The 20698-nt window shown below is 38.9% G+C and overlaps 2 protein-coding genes across 3 annotated transcripts in view; both read right to left on the bottom strand.

Annotated features, from left to right (window-relative positions):
* GNAL (G protein subunit alpha L) overlaps positions 1–20698 on the bottom strand; it is a 174250-nt gene that overhangs the window by 22806 nt on the left and 130746 nt on the right. The gene's annotated exons all lie outside the window — the stretch shown is intronic.
* Positions 6048–8429, bottom strand: CHMP1B (charged multivesicular body protein 1B). Its single transcript, XM_037067635.1, has 2 exons — positions 7537–8429; positions 6048–7500 (listed from the first exon to the last, which is right to left on the bottom strand). Exon 1 carries the CDS (start codon positions 8300–8302, stop codon positions 7703–7705), a length of 600 nt encoding a protein of 199 aa, XP_036923530.1. The 5' UTR covers positions 8303–8429; the 3' UTR covers positions 6048–7500; positions 7537–7702.

Below are 20698 nucleotides of genomic sequence, written 5' to 3'. Positions count from 1 at the left end.
GAAACAATGGAGTATAGTTTAAACATACATCAGAAGTTTCTGATAGATGAGATTAAAGATGGCCTTCCAAAGGAAGCATAGTACCTTCCTGAATACTGCTAAAATCTGTGGTTCTGGGATGTCAATGACAAAGGCAAAGATGTCAAGTTCTTTTCCCATCTCCAGTGTCCAGGATGGATACTAAAGATCCTTTTGGCTCTGATGCTTAACCATCTAAGCAAGATCTGAGAAGCATCAATGAACAAATGTTCATTGTATCTTCTGAGTGTATCTTCTGAGATGTTACTGATGCTGAATGGTATTCTGCATTCATGGGTTTCACGTTTGTGCAATGAAAATAAGAAGTGAAAACTCCCTTTGAATGTGAATGCATTCCCCAGTTCTTTGAAACACTCTCTAATGCAGGGGTGTCAAACTCATTTTCACCAGGGGCCACATCAGCTTCATGGTTGCCTTCAAAGGGCCGAAATAATTTTAGGACTGTATAAATGTAATGACTCCTTTACTGTTAAGGAGCGGAAATTACATTCATCCCTTGAAGACAACCACGAGGCTGATGTGGACCCTGGTGAAAATGAGTTTGTCACCCCTGCTCTAAGGGATAAAGGAATAAAATAAAAATCTGTAATAGTAGATTTATGCCAGTTTTTGACTAGATCTTTGGTTCAATCCACATACTTCCCAGCATCTGGAAGGACTTCAAATCAGGGGGGTCCTAAGATAATATACGTGGGGATGAATTTTTTTAAATCCTCACTTGAGGACATGCCTATTAATTTTAGAGAATGGCAAAAAAGCAATTTACTTCATTTTTTTCATTTTCTGCTATACCTGAGGATATTTAGGCTTGCAGAAGCATTTTTAATCTCACTCATCATCTGGATCTTCCTTTTGTTTGATACTGGTGCAAAATAGCTATCCACTGTTTATTTCTTATCTACTGTCTGCCCATCCTCAAAAATAACTTAAAATTCAGAGTTCTTGTAGCCATGGAACCAATCATGAGAAGGGACAGGAAGGGATCATGAAAAGATGACTTATTTTTAATTTAATTTTATTTTTTCAAGTATACTTTGTTGTTGATTATGCTATTACAGTTGTCCCATTTTTCTCCCCTTTACTCCCCTCTGCCCTGCACCCCACCTCCCACCAGCATTCCCCCTTCCCCTTAGTTCATGTCCATGGCTTTTACCTATAAGTTCATTGCTTTCTCCATTTCCTATGCTATTCTTAACCTCCCCCTGTCTATTTTCTACCTACCATTTATGCTTCTTATTCCTTGTACCTTTTCCTCCATTCTCCCTCCTCTCCTGCCCTGCTGATAACCCTTGCTGTGATCTCCATTTCTGTGATTCTGTTCCTGTTCTAGTTGGTTGCTTAGTTTTTTGTTGTTGTTGTTGTTGTTGTTTAGGTTCAGTTGTTAATAGCTGTGAGTTTGTTGTCATTTTAGTGTTCACATTTTTTCTTCTTTTTCTTAGATAAATCCCTTTCACATTTCATACATTAAGGGCTTGGTGATGATAAACTCCTTGAACTTGACCTTATCTGGGAAGCATTTTATCTGCCCCCCCCCCCCATTCTAAATGATAGCTTTGCTGGATAGAGTAATCTTGGATGAAGTTCCTTGCCTTTCATGACTTTGAGTACTTCTTTCCAGACCCTTCTTGCCTGCAAGGCTTATTTGAGAAATCAGCTGACAGTAGGATGGGAACTCTTTTGTAGGTAACTCTTTCCTTTTCTCTGGCTGCTTTTAAGATTCCCTCGTTATCTTTAATCTTGGGTAATGTAATTATGATGTACCTTGGTGTGTGCTTCCTTCAGTCCAACCTCTTTGAGACTCTCTGAGCTTCCTGGAAGTCTATTTCCTTTATTAGATTGGGGAAGTTCCCCTTCACTATGTTTTTAATTAAGTTTCCAATTTCTTGGTCTTTCTCTTCTTCTTCTGGCACTTCTATGATTCAGATGTTGGAATGTTTAATGTTTAATGTCCTGGAGGTTCCAAAGCCTCTCCTCATTTTTTTGAATTCTTGTTTCTTTATTTTGTTTTGGTTGAATGTTTCTTTCTTCCTTCTGCTCCAAACCATTGATTTGAGTCCTGGTTTCCTTCTCTTCACTGTTGATTCCTTGTATATTTTTCTCTATTTTACAACATATGCAAGCATTTCTGTGAGCATCCTGATTACCAGAGTTTTGTTCTGTTCTTTCATTTGGGCCATATTTCTTTGTCTCAGCACACCTGTTACATTGTAAGTGGTGGAATGCCTTAGATACTTGTCAGGGCCGGGAAACCCACTTTGCTGCACTGTGGCTCATATAGTGGGGAGGGGTCAAGAGGGAACAGTAACACTTGCTTGCTCTTGGCTGGCTTTCAGTCACTTCCCCCACTAACCACAAGCAAATTGGGTCCTTCTGGTACTAATTCCTGGGTGGGTGGGTTTATGATGTTCTAGGACCCTGTGGGTCTCTTCAACGAACTCTCCTGTGAGGATGGGAGTTTCTCTTGCTGCCACAACTCCCACAGGTTTTTCCATCCAGAGGTTTTGAGGCTTTCTTTTTCTGACTTGGAACCCTGGGTTGTGTGATCTGCCTTGCCCCCCAGTTTTTCCTCCCAGTTTATCTGCATGCAACTGTGGGACCACCTGGTCTGCCAGCCACCACATTTCCCATCCCATCCTCCAGCCACCGCCTTGCTGTGTGTCCTCTCCACCCTGGCTGCCTGTTTCTGTTCCTCCTACCAGTCTGGATGAATGTTTCTTTTTTAACTCCTTGGTTGTCGGACTTCCATACAGCTCAATTTTCTGGCAGTTCTGGTTATTTTTTTTGTTTCTAAACTTTTTATTGCCTTCTTTTGGTTGTGCAAGGAGGCAAAGTATATCTACTTACACCTCTGTCTTGGCTGGAAGTCCTAGATGACTTATTTAAAAATCATTATTTTAAATGTATATATTGGCTTAAATATTTAAAATGATATCTTTTGTTAAGATATTTAAAATTTAGCAAGTTGTAACTCTGTCAAGTAAAATCTTTTTTTATTGCAATTGGTTTCATGATCCTTATTTTCATGATACTGTGGAGTGACAAAGTACCAGGCAATTCTAATGAGCAGCAGGTTAAGATCCATGTTACTTATGTAACCATGCAGAAACCCTATTTTCTTTTATCTGATACTTTCTCCTCTTGATGTATACTGGCCTCATCCAAAACCCTGACCCACTCACCTTCCTCTCCCTTGCACAACCAACCCCTTAATCATTAAGCCCTCAAAACAATGATGTTCTGGTTGGCATCAAATAATCTTAGGAACAAAGCCTGGGGTCTAGTACTACAGAGGATGACAATATCTAAACCTCTGTTATGTTTCAGCTCCAGAACCAGAAAAATGCAACATCCCACTGACCAAATCCCTGTGAAACCAGATAGAATGAGAACATGGCTGACATCAGGATGGGATGCAATGATCAACTACCCCCTACCTTAGCACTGGCCAATCAAGAAGAGACCACAACCCTAACTTCTTTAGTCCCCCCCATACATAAATCCATCCCCTAGAAGCCATTGGGAAGCCAGGTCTTCGAGCATTAGCTCACCTGTTACTTTGGGCATAGCACCACAAACAACAAACCTTCATTCTTTGTTTTGAGTTGCTGTTCAAGTTTTGTTTTGGCTCTGAAGCATGCAGGCAAATGGACCCTTTTCATCTGGTAACACTTAAAAGGTGCTGCAGTAGTGTCTGCAGACCTGGGAAATTGGGATTTGCAGCTGAACCATATCCCTAGGGGAAGCAGTGGTTCATGCACACATCAGTTTGAGAAGCACTGTGTCTTTTCTTCTCCATTTTTACTGCCATCCAACTCCAGGCTCTAATTTCTTTTCATCTGGACAATATAGTTTCTGTGATTCATACTCCTGCTCCTTTCCTTAGGGTAAAGCCCACACTTTTAATATGGCCTCCAAGCCATTCACAATCTGCCTGATCTCTTCTTCACTCTTTTTGCTGTCAAACCCTACACTCCGGTCAAATCTCATGTAGTTTTTCGCCTCTGACCTTTGTGTAATTCCCACTTGTTTTTCTTTTAAGTCCCAGACTAAATCCAATTCTAACAACCACCGATACTGTATTTCTATTCATGTACTTATTGTTTCATGACTTAATTAGCATGCTATACTGCCTTTTACTGTGATTTAACATTTTTAAAAGTTGAGGTATAAAACACACAAAGTGTGTAAAATGCACTACTCTTGTGTTCATCTGGATGACTTTTTTACATCTGTATATAGTCATGTCCATTTTTCTTTTAATATGTAGGCTTTATCTATATAACTAAATTGAGTGCCACTGAAGGCAGAAACATGTCTTTGATTTCTAGAAAGAAACCTAAGATAACCAGCACCTGATATATTTTAGCCTAAATCTTTTATTGTAATCGGTCATTCTGAATAAACACTGCTGCTTTGTTCTGACACTATTTAGGAGGGAGGATATATAAACCCTCAAGGGCAGGAGCAAACATTTCAATTTGGAAAAATGCTATAAAGAAAAAGGACACAAGTGTTCCGAGGGAATATAATGGGGCTCTGGCCATGTTCCCACTGCACCCACCTTACCCACTGTGCACATCATCGTTAAAGAGCCTTAGGCATGATCATGAGGAAGGTATACATTCACACAAAGACATTAGCAGGAGCACACTGAGCTGGGGACCAATCAGAGTAGGCCCAGAATTTGTCATTAAGACAGACATACATTGTCAGTCCTTCTCCTTATGGAACTTAGCATCTAGTTGTAGAAAATCCAAGGTAAACAAGGCAGAAATTGTCATTAAGATAGACACTGTCAGTCTTTCTCCTTATGGAACTTAGCATCTAGTTGTAAAAAATCCTAAGTAAACAAAGCATTTTTCTAATGCCCATGGATTGTAAGGGGGAAAAAAAAAGACAGGGCCCTGCTCATCAGTTTGTTCAACTGGCTTGTGGCTTTTTGTCAGTAGTACTGAAAGTCTTGAGCTTTGGATTTTGGCTACAGAAACATTTCCAAGAGGGTGTTGTGCATATTGCAAAGAAAGAATCCAGAACAGAAGGTTCCTTACTTATGCTTCACAATGTGAGAATGTCTGGCTGACTCTGAGACTATATTTAATTAGTAAGGTTATCACAGTGGTGCTTATTTTAGGTGGTTCTTTTTCAAATCAAAGACAGCTGGGTAGGCACACAGCAACCAAGACGCATTGTACATCTCTATTTAAAAGGCACATATATGCATTAACATTCCTTTAAGAATAAATAGCTTTAGTAAGTTCTCCAATAAAGTACATATCTGAACTGAAATAAAGTTAATAAATAACTAAAAACTTACCCTAGGGCCATGTTAGGAACTGTACATTTGCAGGCAGGAAAATAAGTAAAAACTGTACTAGTAGTTGCATGGAAGATTATTTAATATTTCCTTGGTATGTTTGAGTTGGATCTTTTTGCAAATTAAAAAAATTTAGAAAAATTAGAAAAAATAGATTTGAAAAATCTATTTGTAGCCTGGGAAAGTTTCAGTATGAGGAAGTATCTTGTTGACTTGAAGAAACTATTATAGTAAAGAAGTACCAGTAATAGCTAGGGCTTCTAGAACTGTGCATGAAAATTCCGTGCTAACTGAACAGAAATTCAGGTGGTAAGGGTGAGCTTGGAAAAATACCATGCTTTCTGAACCAAACCTACCTCTGAATTAATTTTCTTAAATAGCTTTTAAAACAGGATGCACAAACATATGCAGTAACCTGCAATTTGAAGTGATTTATTTGACAAACTTTTGTGGTTTACATTTCAGCATTTCATCAACTGCAAAAATGAGAAAATAATTCATGGGTTTGTTTTTGAAGCAGTATTTATGGTTCCTAAAAATATACATTTATATAGTTTGAGATGAACATATTTTAAGAATGCTCAAGCTTATTCAAGCATTATTTAATCTCACAAAATATATTAATATTGTTGGGAATATTTGTATTATAAAAGTGTCTTTAACTTACAAAATGATTCAACACTAAGCTATTTTCAAAGTTTTAATTATTTTTTCGTCTAAAGAGGGGTTACCACTCTTGCTTGTATTCACACAGCCGCCTTCGTGCAATCACATAGGTAAGACACAAAAAGGGGAGGAATTCTAGAAAGATGTGGGGCACACAATGAATAGGTGTCCCTTACAGAAGACTTCAGAACAACCAGTTAGATATAAAGATACTTAAATATGACCTGAAGGTCAGTTCTCATCTGCACACGTTTCCCCCCCCTTAAACACACTCTCATTTGCCCCAGAAAACATGTTATAATGGTGAATCTTTCAAAGGGCCTGTGAGTCCCTGTAATTATTTTCTGGAACACTGGAATTCTCTTATGGAAAAACCTTCCAGAGAACAAAAAGAGGAATTTAAAATATCCACAAGTACTTAACTTAGATTAACATACCTGCCAATGCATAAGCAAACTGATGTTCCTCATGTTTTGAGGCTATGAGAAAATTTTGGCTACAGGTTTTCCTTTTCAGCCAGAAATTCAGACTGCCATTCCAGAAAGGTGGAAGGCAGCATAGCTAGGCTCCAGCCTTAAAAGATCAAGCATGCTATCCAATCCTGCATCTTTCCTTCTCCCCTGACTTTCAGCTGCCTGCATGGCTAAGTAAAACATTCCAACTTATACTACCAAAGTTTTTAAATGAGTTGTTTTAAGAATGCAATAAATGTAAATAACTAGGATGTTAAAACACTGTTCTAATTTTATTTTATTTTTTGGTTGTTAAAATCAGAAGAAAACCTACAAACACACAGTCCCAGGATTTTCTCAAACCAATCCACAGTTCTTTGGCAATGTTAGAGTGAGTAATGTGACTGCCATGGCAGTCAACATATTTTGTAAGAAGTCTAATTAAAGTGTTGAAATAGGAAAATAGCTAGAAATGTTAGAGAAGTTCATTTAAAAGAAATGCCATGTTAAACCCTGTAAATCTTTTAAAAACCTCTTTAGCAAATGAAAAAAACCATAATTGAACACTTTTTGCTTATAATGGAAGTTATGTGGCATATTTTTCATTATAAAAGACAACTACCACACACAAAAATTTACCCAGTGTAAACAATAAGACGGTATTACACAAGACTGTCCTAAGGTAATTTTAATGTGATGAAAACAGATTAATAGTCAACTGTAGTCCCATTTTGATGGCAAAAAACAAAGGATACACAGAAATAGCACTGTCCATAAGTTGAATGAGGTATTGATAGCCCTGTAATCAAAGCAATCATTCTCTTCAATTTTTACACACCATATGCCAATTTAGTATATTTTCAATAACGCTAAATTAAAAATACCTTTTAATTTTGACAATTCGGGCAGAAAACTGTATACACGGGGACTAGAGATGTGATCAAATATTTGAGAAAGATTCATATACACCAGATTAACTAATCTTGTTAAAAGGTAGCTATAAAAATACACATCGCAAGGTATACAGAACTTTAAAATCCAGTTAAGGATGGAGAAAACTTAGAATTCCTTAGTGTATCTAAGAACACTGTAAACCCAAAGGCAGAAGCATCTTAAGAGCATTTCAGCATTTTGGCATAGTCAAAGTTTTTAGTGTATAATATCTCTCTAATGTACACAGCGCATTTCAAAAGGTGGCTACAGGCAGAAAACCTCAGATCGAGTTCTGTTGTCACACTTGGTCTCGCAGGCGGGCCAGTCTCTGGGATAGTTCATCCTGCTCCGCGGAAGCCACACTTGTGCCCACGGAACCGGTCTGCCCCTGCGGCAGCTCCATGTTGAGGTCTAGGCCGGCTTCGTCTGCCATTTCCTGGAGCAGCATATCCACTTGGTTTTGGGGAGTGGTTAGCGTCGTGGTGCTGCTCATCGTGTCTTCCATTTGCTGCGTCTGGACGTCCAGCGTCTCAAATTGGTGCTCGAATTTGTCCATCAAGGCAGAGATCTTTTCCAGATTCATGGTTTTCAACGTCGCATCCATCGACTTAACCACTCCAGCCATTGACTTGGTCACCTTGCCCATCGTCACGGCCGTCTGGACTCTGGCAGCCACCGCGTCAACCCGCGCACTCATTCTCAAGAAATTCACCGCCTGGTTCTTCTGGCGAATGGCGTTTTCAGCATGTATCCTCGCAACTTCCATGTTGCCCTTCTGAATGGCCTTTTTAATTTTGGCCTTTTCGGCCTTTTCCTCCTTGTCGCATTTTTTGGCACTTCTGCTCAGTTCTTTGGCCGCAAACTTTAGGTTGAACAGGTGTTTCTCCATATTAGACATAGTCGGATGACTCCTCGGGGTGGGCGGCCAGGGCGGAGACGTTGGTAGAAAGAAGGAAGAAAGGAGGTCTGTTCCGGGGTGCCGCTCCTTTGTTTTGGTCCTACTTCCTGTTTTTGCTGTGAGGCGCAGGCGGTGACGTCATAGCTCGGCGCCGGGAGGTGGGGCCTGCGGGACAGACCCTCTCCAGCAACGCCTCCTGAGGCGAGCTCAGACTTGACTCCGCCTACGCTGAGAGCGGTGGTTCCGCACTGAGTTGTACGAAGTTTTTAAAGTACTTAAGCATTAGCAGAGTCACAAAAACTCGTGTTCGCATACAGTTTCTTAGGCATATATCTACTGAAACGTGCAGAACGCGTCTAAAGCCACATGTAAAAAATACGCATTTTTTTGCATATTGTTTTGCCCAGGTGTCTAAGGTGTCTTGGCTAAAAACCAACAGTCAATTAGGTCTGCAGATTACAACTTTATTTGCACGGGTAACTTTCACTTTCTCAAGGGAACCTGAAACCACTGGGTTGTTAATACATTGCGAAACAAAACAAAAATTGTGTCATTGTCCTGCCTCTCAATCTTTGACTACAATTTGAGCTATCATCCTGTGATATCCTTTTATTTATTCACTAATGGGCAAAAAAATACATTCAGAACTATGTACCACCACATTTTTACCGTGGCTGGAATATGGCTTATAGTTGAGTTGCCAGCAACTATCATCCAAATATCTTTCTGTAATTTAGTTTTTTTTTAAAGCCATCATTTACTGACATGATTCTATTTGATGTTTTATAAATATCCAAGGAACTTCACTCATATTTAAGTTTGACAGGTTAAATTGTCATTTTAAATTATGCAGGCAGAGAACAGTGATTGGAACCCACACCCACGGGCATACAGCAAAACTGTCACTGTGTATTATACCCTTTAAAAATGCAGGCTTCCAAATGGCAGCAGTGTGCCATAGCCTTTCTTTCTTAGAAAGCTTCCTCAGTACAGCAATAATAAAACATAAGACAGCCCAACCTGCCCCAATAAGGTTAAATATGATTACTGAGAACTAATTCTGTTTAGAGATTATTTTAATTTAGAGTCTCACCATCCCTTTGTGCCTCCTGTGACAACTTGTCAAGTGTCTTGCACCACTAATTAGAGGTGTGTTGGTGTCACATGTATGCTCCTAAAACACAGCTATGATTATATCATTCTTATGCTCCAAAATCTGGCAAAAAGGCGAAACTCCTCTATGTGGCATAGTTGGTCTCCACTCTTCCTTCCCTTTCCCTCCCCTGTGCAGCAGTTAAACCAGAGTGAAGCCTGGAATTTAAGTGTCATCTGTGTCATCTGATCAGGGTGGAGCTTGAGACTGGATGCTCCTCTCTCACACCCTGGGCTCCCCTTCTGTTCATCTCTGCCTGTCACCCTCCTCACAAACCTCCTCCTCCAGGAAGCCTTCAAGGCCCACTTCCTCTGCCACAGCACACACAGCAGACTATCTGAGGGGACAGGCCACCTATTATATCATGAACAGTGTGGAAGCAGAGGACAAGTCTTATTCCTTTCCCCCAGTGGACAGCAAGAGCTCTGCACACAGTAGGCATTGCCTACAGTAAGGTTTTACTGAAAGTGGTTGGCAGGGCATAGGGCATTACCTTCATTAGCAGCTTGGCCAAGATTACTTTCCCCTAAAGTAGAACTGTTTCTTCACATGAGACATTTCCAGAAATAGAATATAAGAAACAAAGAGAAGAATCTATTTCAAGTGGGGCTACAGGGCCTACGCCCCTTCTTTGCTCAACCCCATCCTACCTTCCCTTTCTTTTGAGTCCCTGTCTTTCCGCGCATTTACCAAACCGCTTCCCTAATCCTATTCTGTGTTCCACAGTTTGCTTAATGACAAATTCTCACTAGGTGGGGGCGTTTGTGATATAATCATGAGAAAGTGACAGATTATGAGGATAATGACAACGAACATTTATTAAGTACTGACGTGCCAGCCATTGTTCTAGTAGCTTCACATGAATTAACTCATCTCATCTTCACAAACCTTATGAGATAGACACTAATTAACACCTCCAATTTACAAGTAAGGAATCTGAAGCACAGAGAGATAAGTAGAAGGCCTATGGCCACCCATCCGTTGAGTGTTAGAAATAGGGTTCCGTAGGTATAACAGGGAACAGTAATAAAACACCGGGGAGTTCAATAAGTTAACAAAAATAAAAGACTGATCATTTTCGGATTAAAAGAAGTCAATTTACCAGTTATCGTCTGAGAAAATTGGGAAATTGCATTGACTGCAAGGTTAATAATCCCCTGAAGCTACATTCACTGAATAATGAAATAATGGCAATCTGGTCTCCAGGCCGATCAGACAGTCTAGAGAATGGGGTGGAGTTCCAGAAGCCATATTTTCAGAGACTAGGGCAGACTGAAAAGAGAAGGCTGACCTCATGTTTGTCAGCTGCCCCTCCTCTCCCTGAGCTGAGGATATTCCTCATGACTTTGATTAAGTTTAGCTTTAAACACTAGCTCTAGAAATCATTGTTCTCTCTCTCTCTATATATATATACACCACTCGGAGACCTCTTTCTCCAGGATAGTCATCAATGCCTGAGGCAGCCAAAGACAGTAGCCTGGACCTGACTAATGATCACAAGATCTGGAATTTTGGCAGGCTAAAGACAGCATCTTGACGTAAATAATTGTTTCAGCTCCTACAGCTGTTTATTTCCCAATGAAACCAAACAGAGGGAAGCTGGAACAGACCTTAGAACTGTCCTCAAGACATGAAAAAATGATTTATTACACTTATCTCACCTTCAACCATTCAGCTCCCAACCTCTCTACAGTGTCTTGTGACTTGCCTTGTATAATCTCTATCTGCACTACATGGGGGAGATGGGGCTTTTGAGCATTAGCTTCCTATTCTCCTGGGTGGCACCGTTCCTAATAAAATCGTCTTTCTCCACTGCATTTCTCAGTGTTTGGTTCTGGACAAACTTTCTGTTTGCTAACAAAATCCTATGACAAAGTGGAAGAGTCCCTATTACTTCTACAGTGTGCTATTATTCAGTTTTCTCTCTGAGACAGTGATCACTTGAGGTCTAAAGGAGGCCAAAAAAGAAGTATTAACTTTAAAGTGGTTCCGAATTAAGTCATAGGATATGAGATATTTGAACTAAAATATAATGAGTGTGCATTCTTCTTCTATTATATTTGATGGAGTTGGGCTACAATTGTCCAGCTCATGCCTGTATACCACAAATATTTACTGAATTCATGGCTCAGAGGATGGGATGTTCACTTTCACTTTTTATTCAATACAGTATTGGAAGTCCTAGCCACAGCAATCAGACAAGAAGAAGAAATAAAAGGCATCCAAATTAGAAAGGAAGAAGCAATACTGTCATTGTTTGCATATGACAGAATACTATATACAGAGAACCCTAAAAATTTCACTGCAAAAGTACTAGAACTGATGAGTGAATTCAGTAAAGTAGCAGGATACGAAATTAACATTCAGAAATTGGTTGTATTTTTATATGCCAATAGTGAATTATCAGAAAGAAAAATTAAGAAAACAGTCACATTTACAATCGCATCAAAAATACCTAGGAATACACTTAACCAAGGCAGTAAAAAACCTGTGCTCAGAAAATTATAAGATATTGAAGAAAGAAATTGAAGATACAAATAAATGAAAGTGTATGTTTTCCTTTGCTCATGCATAGAAAGAATTAATATCACTAAAATGTCCACACTACCTCAATAATCTTTTGGTTCAATGCAATCCCTATTAAAACACCAATGGTGTTTTTTACAGAACTAGAACAAATAATCTAAAAATTTATATGGGGGACACAAAGACCCCAAATAGCTACAGCAATATTCAGAAAGAACAAAGTTAGAGGTATCACAATACCTGATATTTAACTATACTACAAGGTTATAGTAATTAAAACAGCATAGTCCTGGCATAAAAAGACATGTAAATTACACAGCCCAGTAATAAACCCACATTTATATGGTCAATTAATATTTGACAAAAAAGGCAAGAACACACAATGGGGCAAGAACAGTCTATTCAATAAATAGTGCTGGGAAAACTGGACAGGTATATGTAAAAATATTATACAATATATAAGAAAAAACTCAAAGTGGATTAAAGACTTAAATGTTAGACTCAAAACCATAAAACACCTAAAAGAAAACATAGGCAGTAAAATCTCAGACATTTCTTCTAGGAATATATATATATATTTTGATATATCTCCTTAGGCAAGGGAAACAAAAAATAAACAAATGCTTATAAACAAATGCAAACTAAAAATTCCAAAAAATTTTAGTTTAATATAGTAAAGGAAAGGAAACCATCAACAAAATGAAATGACCCACTGAATGGGAGAAGATATTCACTAATGATACATATGATAAGGGGTTAATATACAAAATTTATAAAGAACTCATACAGAACTTCTGCCAAGATGGAGGCATAGGTGGAAACACTGTGCCTTTGCCCACAACCAAGTTTGTATACAACAAAGGTTTAGTAAACAAAGATGCAGCCAAAGAACAGAAAATTGAACTACACGGAAGTCCAACAACAATGAACAGTTCAACCGGACAGGTAAGAGGGGCAGAACAAGCAGCAAAGCAGGGTTGGGCAGGAAAGATCCTCCGACCCAGGCGCACAGGCAGCCGGGGTAGCAGCGCAAACCCAGTGAGGGCACGGGGCAGGCTGACCACGGTAACACATTTGCGCGCAGATAAACCAGCAGAGGAGTGAGCAGTGAGACGGACCACACAGGCCCCAGTGGGAGAACCCAGTGACTGCGCAAGGTGGGCTGACCGCAGTCGCACATACGTGCGCAGAGGAACTGACCCCGCAGCCTCAGCGGTGGCTGGAGGTGGTAGAGGGGACCGCCATTGCTTTCCTTTGACCCCACCCCCACATATAGCATCACAACCCAGCGACTGAGTTGCCCACCCTGGTGAACACCTAGGGCTCTGCTCCTCATACGTAACAGGCACGAACAGACCAAAACATTATGGCTCAAGAAGAACTCAAAGCCCCAGAGCTGATAACTCTAAGTGAAAAAGAAATTGCGAGCCTCTCAAATGCACAGTTCAAAACACTGGTGATCAGGATGCTCACAGAACTGATTGATTATAGTCACAAATTAGAGGAACATATGAAGGCTAAACTAATTGAAATGAAGGGAGATGTCCAGGAAACCAATAGTGATGGAAAGGAAACTGGGACTCAAATCAATGGAATGGACCAGAAGGAAGAGCAGAACATCCAACCAGAAAAGAAAGAAGAAATGAGAATTCAAAAAAATGAGGAGAGGCTTAGGAGCCTCCAGGACATCTTTAAACATTCGAACATCCAAATTATAGGGGTACTAGAAGGGGAAAAGAAACAGCCATGAGCGGAAAACTTATTTGAACAAATAATAAAGGAGAACGTCTCCAGTCTGGCAAAGGAAATAGACTTCCAGGAAATCCAGGAAGCTCAGAGAGTCCCAAAGAAGTTGGACCCAAGAAGGAACACACCAAGGCACATCATAATTACATTAGCCAAGATTAAAATGAAGGACAGAATCCTAGAAGCAGCAAGAGATAAAGGGACAGTCACCTACAAAGGAGTTCCCATCAGACTGTCAGCGGATTTCTCAAAAGAGACCCTATAGGCAAGAAGGGGCTGGAAAGAAGTATTCCAAGTCATGAAATCCAAAGACCTACAGCCAAGATTGCTTTATCCAGCAAAACTTTCATTTACAATGGAAGGACAGATAAAGTGCTTCTCAGATAAGGTCAAGTTCAAGGAGTTCATCATCACCAAGCCCTTATTATATGAAATGTTAAAGGGACTTATCTAAGAAAAAGAAGATGAAAAATATGAACAGTGAAAGGACAGCAAACTCACAGTTATTAACAACCACACCTAAAACAAAAACAAACCAAGAGGACAGCTGGGTCAGGAGTGAAACCATAGAAATGAAGAACACATGGAGGGTTAGCCACAGGGGAGTGGGAGGAGGAGAAGCGGGGAGAAGGTACAGAAAATAGCATAGACGGTAGGTAGAAAATAGATAGGGGGGAGGGCAAGAATAGTAGGGGAAATATAGAATCTAAAGAACTTGAGACACGTGGTCATAAACTAAAGGGGGGATGGTGGGGGAGGGGGTGTGCAGGGTGGAGGGGAATGAAGGTGGGGAATAGAACAACTGTAATGGTATAATCAATAAAATATATTAAAAAAACTCATACAGCTATGCAGTGGAATATTTCTAAGCCATAAAAAGAGTAAAATCATCATATGTGACAACATGGATGGAACTAGAGGGTATTATACTAAATGAAATAAGTCAGGCAGAGAAAGGTTAAGTACCATATGATTTTATTTATATGTAGAATCTAAAAAACAAAATAAACAAAATAGAAACAGAATCATGGGTGCGGAAACACACTGATGGTTGCTAGATGGAAGAAGGCATAGAGGACTGCTTGAAAAAGATGAAGGGATTAAAAATACTAATAAATAGTTACAGAATAGTCATGGGATATAAAGTATAGCATAGGCAATATAATCAATAATATTGTAATAACTGTATGGTGCCAGGTGGGTACTTGAATTATCAGGGAGATCGCCTCATAAATTATATAATTGTCTGCCCAATACGCTCTACACCTGAAACTATTATAAAGCAATATTGAATGTCGACTGTAATTGAAAAATGAAATTTAAAAAATTATCAAAGGGCAGCTTCATTACTCCCTAAATCTTACTAAATCTTAATCTTAATCTTAAAAGCAATTAATTATATTTCTTAATATTGTGAACACCTCTCACTGTGTATTGGGAGGACAGAAGTATACTATAATGTATTTACAATAGTGTTTAGTTTTTTCTGAGGCAGTAGTAGAATATTCTCTTCCAAAGGAGGCCATGTAGTAGCAGGTATCAGTACTTTATTTCTTTTTATGGATGAATAATATTCCATTGTATGGACAGATCACATTTTGTTTCTCCATTCATCATATGATAAACATTTGCATTATTTCTACTTTCTGGGTATTTTGGATAATGCTGCTATGAACAGGTATTGTGCCTTTATCTGAGCTTTACAGAAAAATTAATTTAAATTTGTATATATGAGAATGGTGAGCTATGAATGGTAAAGAAAACAAAGAAGTTATAATATAAAAGTCCATTCATTTAACAAGTAGTTTTTGAACACCTACAGCTAGGCATTTTTCCAGGCACAATGGTAAACAATAATTCCATGTGAGCAGTCAACAATGGCACATTAATTCATCCATAATGAAGTTTAAAAATCTTTATTAGACTTAGTTATTCATTGAAGAAGTATTTAATGAGATGTTATTCTGTAGGTACTGAATGGAGAACAACTCAATCCTAGGAAATGACTTTTTATAAAATTCTGTCATTATAAGTTAATTATATTGTAATCAGTCTGGGGAAAAATTGTAAACAAACCAAAGTTACCACTAATTTTCATAATGATTTTTTGAGATTTTAAGATATATTTTCAGTATGGGAACTATATTTTAAATGAACATTTTTGCTTTTCCATTTCTTGTCTACCTTTTCCTCTTTTGAAATAGTTTAAAAAAGATAAAGTAAGAATATGCAAAATCTGAGGTTTTACAGGTCTTATTCTGAATATTCTCAGCAGTGTTCCTATATTGTCATCACACTCAACTGAAGCACATGGATGAGACAGAATTTATTTCAAGTGTAAGGAGTACTGAAGGGGACCAAAGTTTTTCCACTCTAAGCTGCCTTCCATGAAGATGATTTTAAGCTTGTTATTAAAAAACAAAAGACTCAGAAGAATCTATGCACCTCTCCCCTTTCCAGCCCAAGAGATTCAGATGGAAAAACCTGCTTCAGGAACCATAGCATAATCATTAGACAAGAAGACTCCAAGCAGGAGCCGGTCCATTATATCTCCCCAATCCATGACTCCCTGCCCTGCGTTCATACTTTGTCCACAGTATCACATATGCCCACTTTTGCCTCACTGTCTTTGGAATTTCCATGCTTTGTGAGTTCCCTATGTTCACAGGTTAGAATTTTGATTTTCTACTGTTAATCTGTCTCTTTTCATTTGATTACAAGCCCAGCTAAAAGAACCTGGAAGGTGGGAGGGAAAGTATTTTTCTTCATTTCCCATGTATTTACTTCTATCCAGCAATCATTAACCACTTTTAAATAGAGTCTCTGTTTCTCTGTTTTTTTCCCTTTTCATATTAAATAGAAAGCCTGTGAAATTAGGCAGATTCAAATCATCAGCAGTCTCCAAATTAATGTCACTGAGGTGTCCAAGTTAAAATTTACAAGCCAGTTGCAAAAGGGAACCTCGGTTAAAATTCACTTAAAGTGCTTAAGTAGCCTGGGCTTGTGTGGTTTAGTGGATTAAGTGCCTGCCTGCCTGTGAACCACAGAGTTACTGGCTCCATTACCAGCCAGGGCACATGCCTGTGTTTTGGGCCAGGCTGCCAGTAGGGGGCGTGTGAGAGGCAACCACACATTGATGTTTCTGCCTACTCTTTCTCCCTCCCTTCATCTCTGTCTAAAAATAAAATAAATAAAATCCAAAAATAAATAATAAAGTGTGTAACTAAATGCATATTCAGAGTTGTGAAACCACTTCCGTGATCATTTTTAGAACATTTTCATCACTTCAAAAAGAAACCTTGTACTCATAAAACAGTTACTCCTCATCAGAACCTGCCTGAACCCACTCTCCCCACCCTGGCACTATGCAGCCCTAATTTACTTTCTGTCACTGCAGATATATCTCTTCTGGACATTTCATATAACTGGAACCATACAATATGTGGCCTTTTATGTTTGGCTTCTATTTTCAAAGTTTCATTCACGTTTCAGCATATATCAGTACTTCACTCCTTTTTATAGCTAAATAATATTCCATTGTACAGGCATGCCACATTTTGTTTTTATCAGTTGATGGGAATTTATCAGATCATGGGTTGTTTCCATTTTTTAGCTATTATAAATAATGTGGCTATGAACATTTGTCTTGAAGTTTTTGTGTGGACATATGAGGGTAAACCCAAGAAAAACTGAAATTACCTTCTGGAAGGCAAACCCCTGTGTAGTACAGGCTTCCCCTGCTATGTGAGTGCTCTAGTAATCCATTTGATTCAGTGTATCAGCCAGCATTGTGGTGAGAGGCTGCATGCAGTTTCAGTGAATTTTTTCGAAGACTTTTTCAGTGCATTGCCCATTTCATGATGAGTGATTTATGAACGAACACACTTGTCCACACTACACTGAGTGTTCAGCAGTTTTTGACTCAAACCACATGACTTCCATGCCCAACCTTCCCTATTCACTCAATCTCAACCCCAGTGACTATTTTTTGTTTCTTCAGATGAAAAACATCTTCAAAGGGAAAGGTTTTGCTGATGCGGAAGAGATGAAACAAAAAAAAACCAGAAGCACTAAAAGGCATTAAAATTGATGAGTTCAAAAACTGTTTTGAGTAGTAGAAAAAACATCTCAATAGGTGTATTGTATCAAATAGAGAGTACTTTGAAGGGGACTGAAATTGACATATATAAGGATAAACACAATTTTTTACAAATAAATTCTGGCTTTATGGGGGTCCCTCTCAGTCCTGGTTTTTGATCTGAGTTTCCTGGGCTCCTTGTAAGTGTTTCAAAGAGTTCAGGGAACACTTAAAAGAACTGTACCAACACCCTTCATATACACAGATGTCTTAAATACCATACTGCAATTTGGAGGCATCGCCAATGTATTAATTTGTGCTGCTGTGTTCCTTACTTTCTTTAGACTTCTGCTCACAACTGTACATATGTATATTTCTCTTCCCCCTATATTTTATTATGATAAAGTTCAAACATACAACATATTAGAAATAATTTTATAGTGAATGCTTGAATATCCACCATCTAGATTCTGCCATTACCATTTTACTGTACTAACATATCTATCCACCTATCTACACAGTCTCCAAGTAGATAGTATCAGAATTGAATTTTGCTGGACCACCAGCTGGTATAACAAAAAATAGCTTGATGGGGAAAAAATCCCCCTCCACATCTGGAGTCAGAGTGTTGTGAGTGTGGTAGTCATGTGAGATTAAAAAGCAGACACATGGGGGGAAAATTGGAGGTTTCCTACTCACTCAGAAACACTGGAGCTAAGTAAAAGTTCTCAAATACTCCTCAAGAAGAGGGTTTCCAAAGAGCATAGAGACATGGGTAACCAGGGGCTGACCAACTCACACCCAGATATTTGACCTACTTACTTTGCCCTGCCACTAAATTTATTCTTCATACCTAAAAAAATACTGTACCATTAACAGGAACACTTTCAACTCTGCAGATTGAGAAAATATAACTGAAAATAAATTTGTCTAAAAATAAAGGTAAAAATGGGAGTTAAGAAGAATATATAATCAACCATCACCCAGATGGTTGATTATATATTTGATGAGTTCAACAACACATAGTAACATGCACATTTTAAATTGTAGTTTCTTTTATTTTAAACTGACCTACCAAAAAGTCAACTTGGAAGTTGAAAGTATGTTTTTGCTAATAACTTCTGGATTTTCCTGAAAGCTTAGATTTGATGACTTGAGAGCCATGAGCTCCAAGTCAGTGCTGGAGAAAGTGGTCACCGGGACTTGTAGCAGATGGCAAAGGCACACAGGGATGTAGCAGAAAGTCACTTGACCTTTCTCACTGCTTTGTTTCTGGATGGTCTCTGTCTTTGAGAGTATTGTAAAACCAATTATTCAAATAGATACACTCTTAGAGACTCTCATCATGTAAAGACACTGGTACGAAGCATAAGAACCTACACTCTTAGCTGTAGAACTTCAAGTTACACTAAGCAAAGTCTAATATTATAGATATATTCTAAAGATCCAATATTCTCTCTCCCAAAATAGCATCTTCCATGGCACATAATATTTATTATTAGGACTTAGAGGAAATGCATTTTGGAGGGTAATACAGTAAAGATTGTTTTTAAGGTTCAGGGTATGAAGTGGGAAACTATCATGCATAAATTCTGGTCATTTGCACAGCTTGCTTGATACTTCAAAGACACTCATTTTTACCAAAAGCACAATACTGGAAGCTCAGTTACAGTGATTGTTCCACAACTCCTCTAGCCATGTCAGTCTTGGTGTTGGACAGTGCAGTCTGGCAGCCCTGGCCTAGCACAGCCTCTGGTCGGGACCATGGACGTAGCCGCTGCCTGGGCCGGCGGCGTAGTGTGATGGGGTGGGAAACACAGCTGCATGGGGACAGGCTGCCTGGCCATTAGCAAACTGATCTTCCTTGCCTTATCTGGGATCTGGCCTGCAGTTTACAGAGTACACCTGCCAGTCTGGAACAAGGGATGAGAAGAGCAGGCGGGGAAAGTGGAGTCAAGTGTGCAGACAGCAGGAATAGAAGAGCTGGTCCCCACAGTGCCTCCGACTCACTAGTGGTTTCTGAGACTCAGAACAAAGTTCCTTTTCTTGAAGTAACCTGAGTAAGTTTCCGCTCCTTGCATGACAAATAGCATAACATAGACCTTAACTGTGTTTTAATTTTTATAGCATACACTCATTATAATCTGGGAGCTCCTATTCATGAGTGTATGTATTTGTAGGCTTGGAGAGTGGCATGTATCTGTGGCTGGTTGAGTACATAAATGTATGTTTAGACTTTCATCTACAGTTGACAAGAGGAGCCCTGGCCAGTCTTGACCAGTGTTCCCATTATTTTTCCTGCCTTGATTCTTTCTTCCCTGTAATCTTTCTCTTTTTATATTGAGATATAATCCACATAATATAATCTCACATAACATAAAGTTTAACATTTTGAAGCATACAATTCAGTATTTTTTAGTATTCATAAGTTTGTGTAACCATCACTACTATCCAATTCCAGAACATTCTCATCCTCCTCCAAAGAAACCCTGTACTGTTAGTAGTCACTCTCATTTTCTCCCAGCTTCAAATACCTGGCAACCTCTAATCTACTTTCTATCTCTATGGATATCTCTATCTCTATTCTGGACAATAATATTCACTATATCATGTATCACATTTTGCTTCTTCATTCAGCATTTGATGAGCACTGTTTGCTTTTGAAAGTTTGGGTTATTAGGAATAATGCTGCTGTGAACATCGGTGCATAAATCTTTGGTGGATATAAGTTTTAAATTCTCTTGTGTATATATCCAGGAGTGGAGATGCTGGGTACCTCTGCGTTTAAGCTTTTGAGGACCTGTGAGACTACCCTTAGGTTATTCATTGGCAGCACAGCCATATAGAATTTCACCATCACTGAGAAGCATCTCTTCCCCCAAATATTCCCATG

Source organism: Sturnira hondurensis, unplaced genomic scaffold (assembly GCF_014824575.4).
Source record: "Sturnira hondurensis isolate 20B ecotype Veracruz unplaced genomic scaffold, ASM1482457v3 Scaffold0017338, whole genome shotgun sequence".
NCBI lineage: Eukaryota > Metazoa > Chordata > Mammalia > Chiroptera > Phyllostomidae > Sturnira > Sturnira hondurensis.
Note: the sequence above shows the minus strand (reverse complement) of the source record. Positions and strands in the feature narration are given on the sequence as shown.

Coding starts and splice junctions, on each gene's coding strand:
- CHMP1B (XM_037067635.1), bottom strand. CDS start 8,302: ATGTCTAATATGGAGAAACACCTGTTCAACCTAAAGTTTGCGGCCAAA.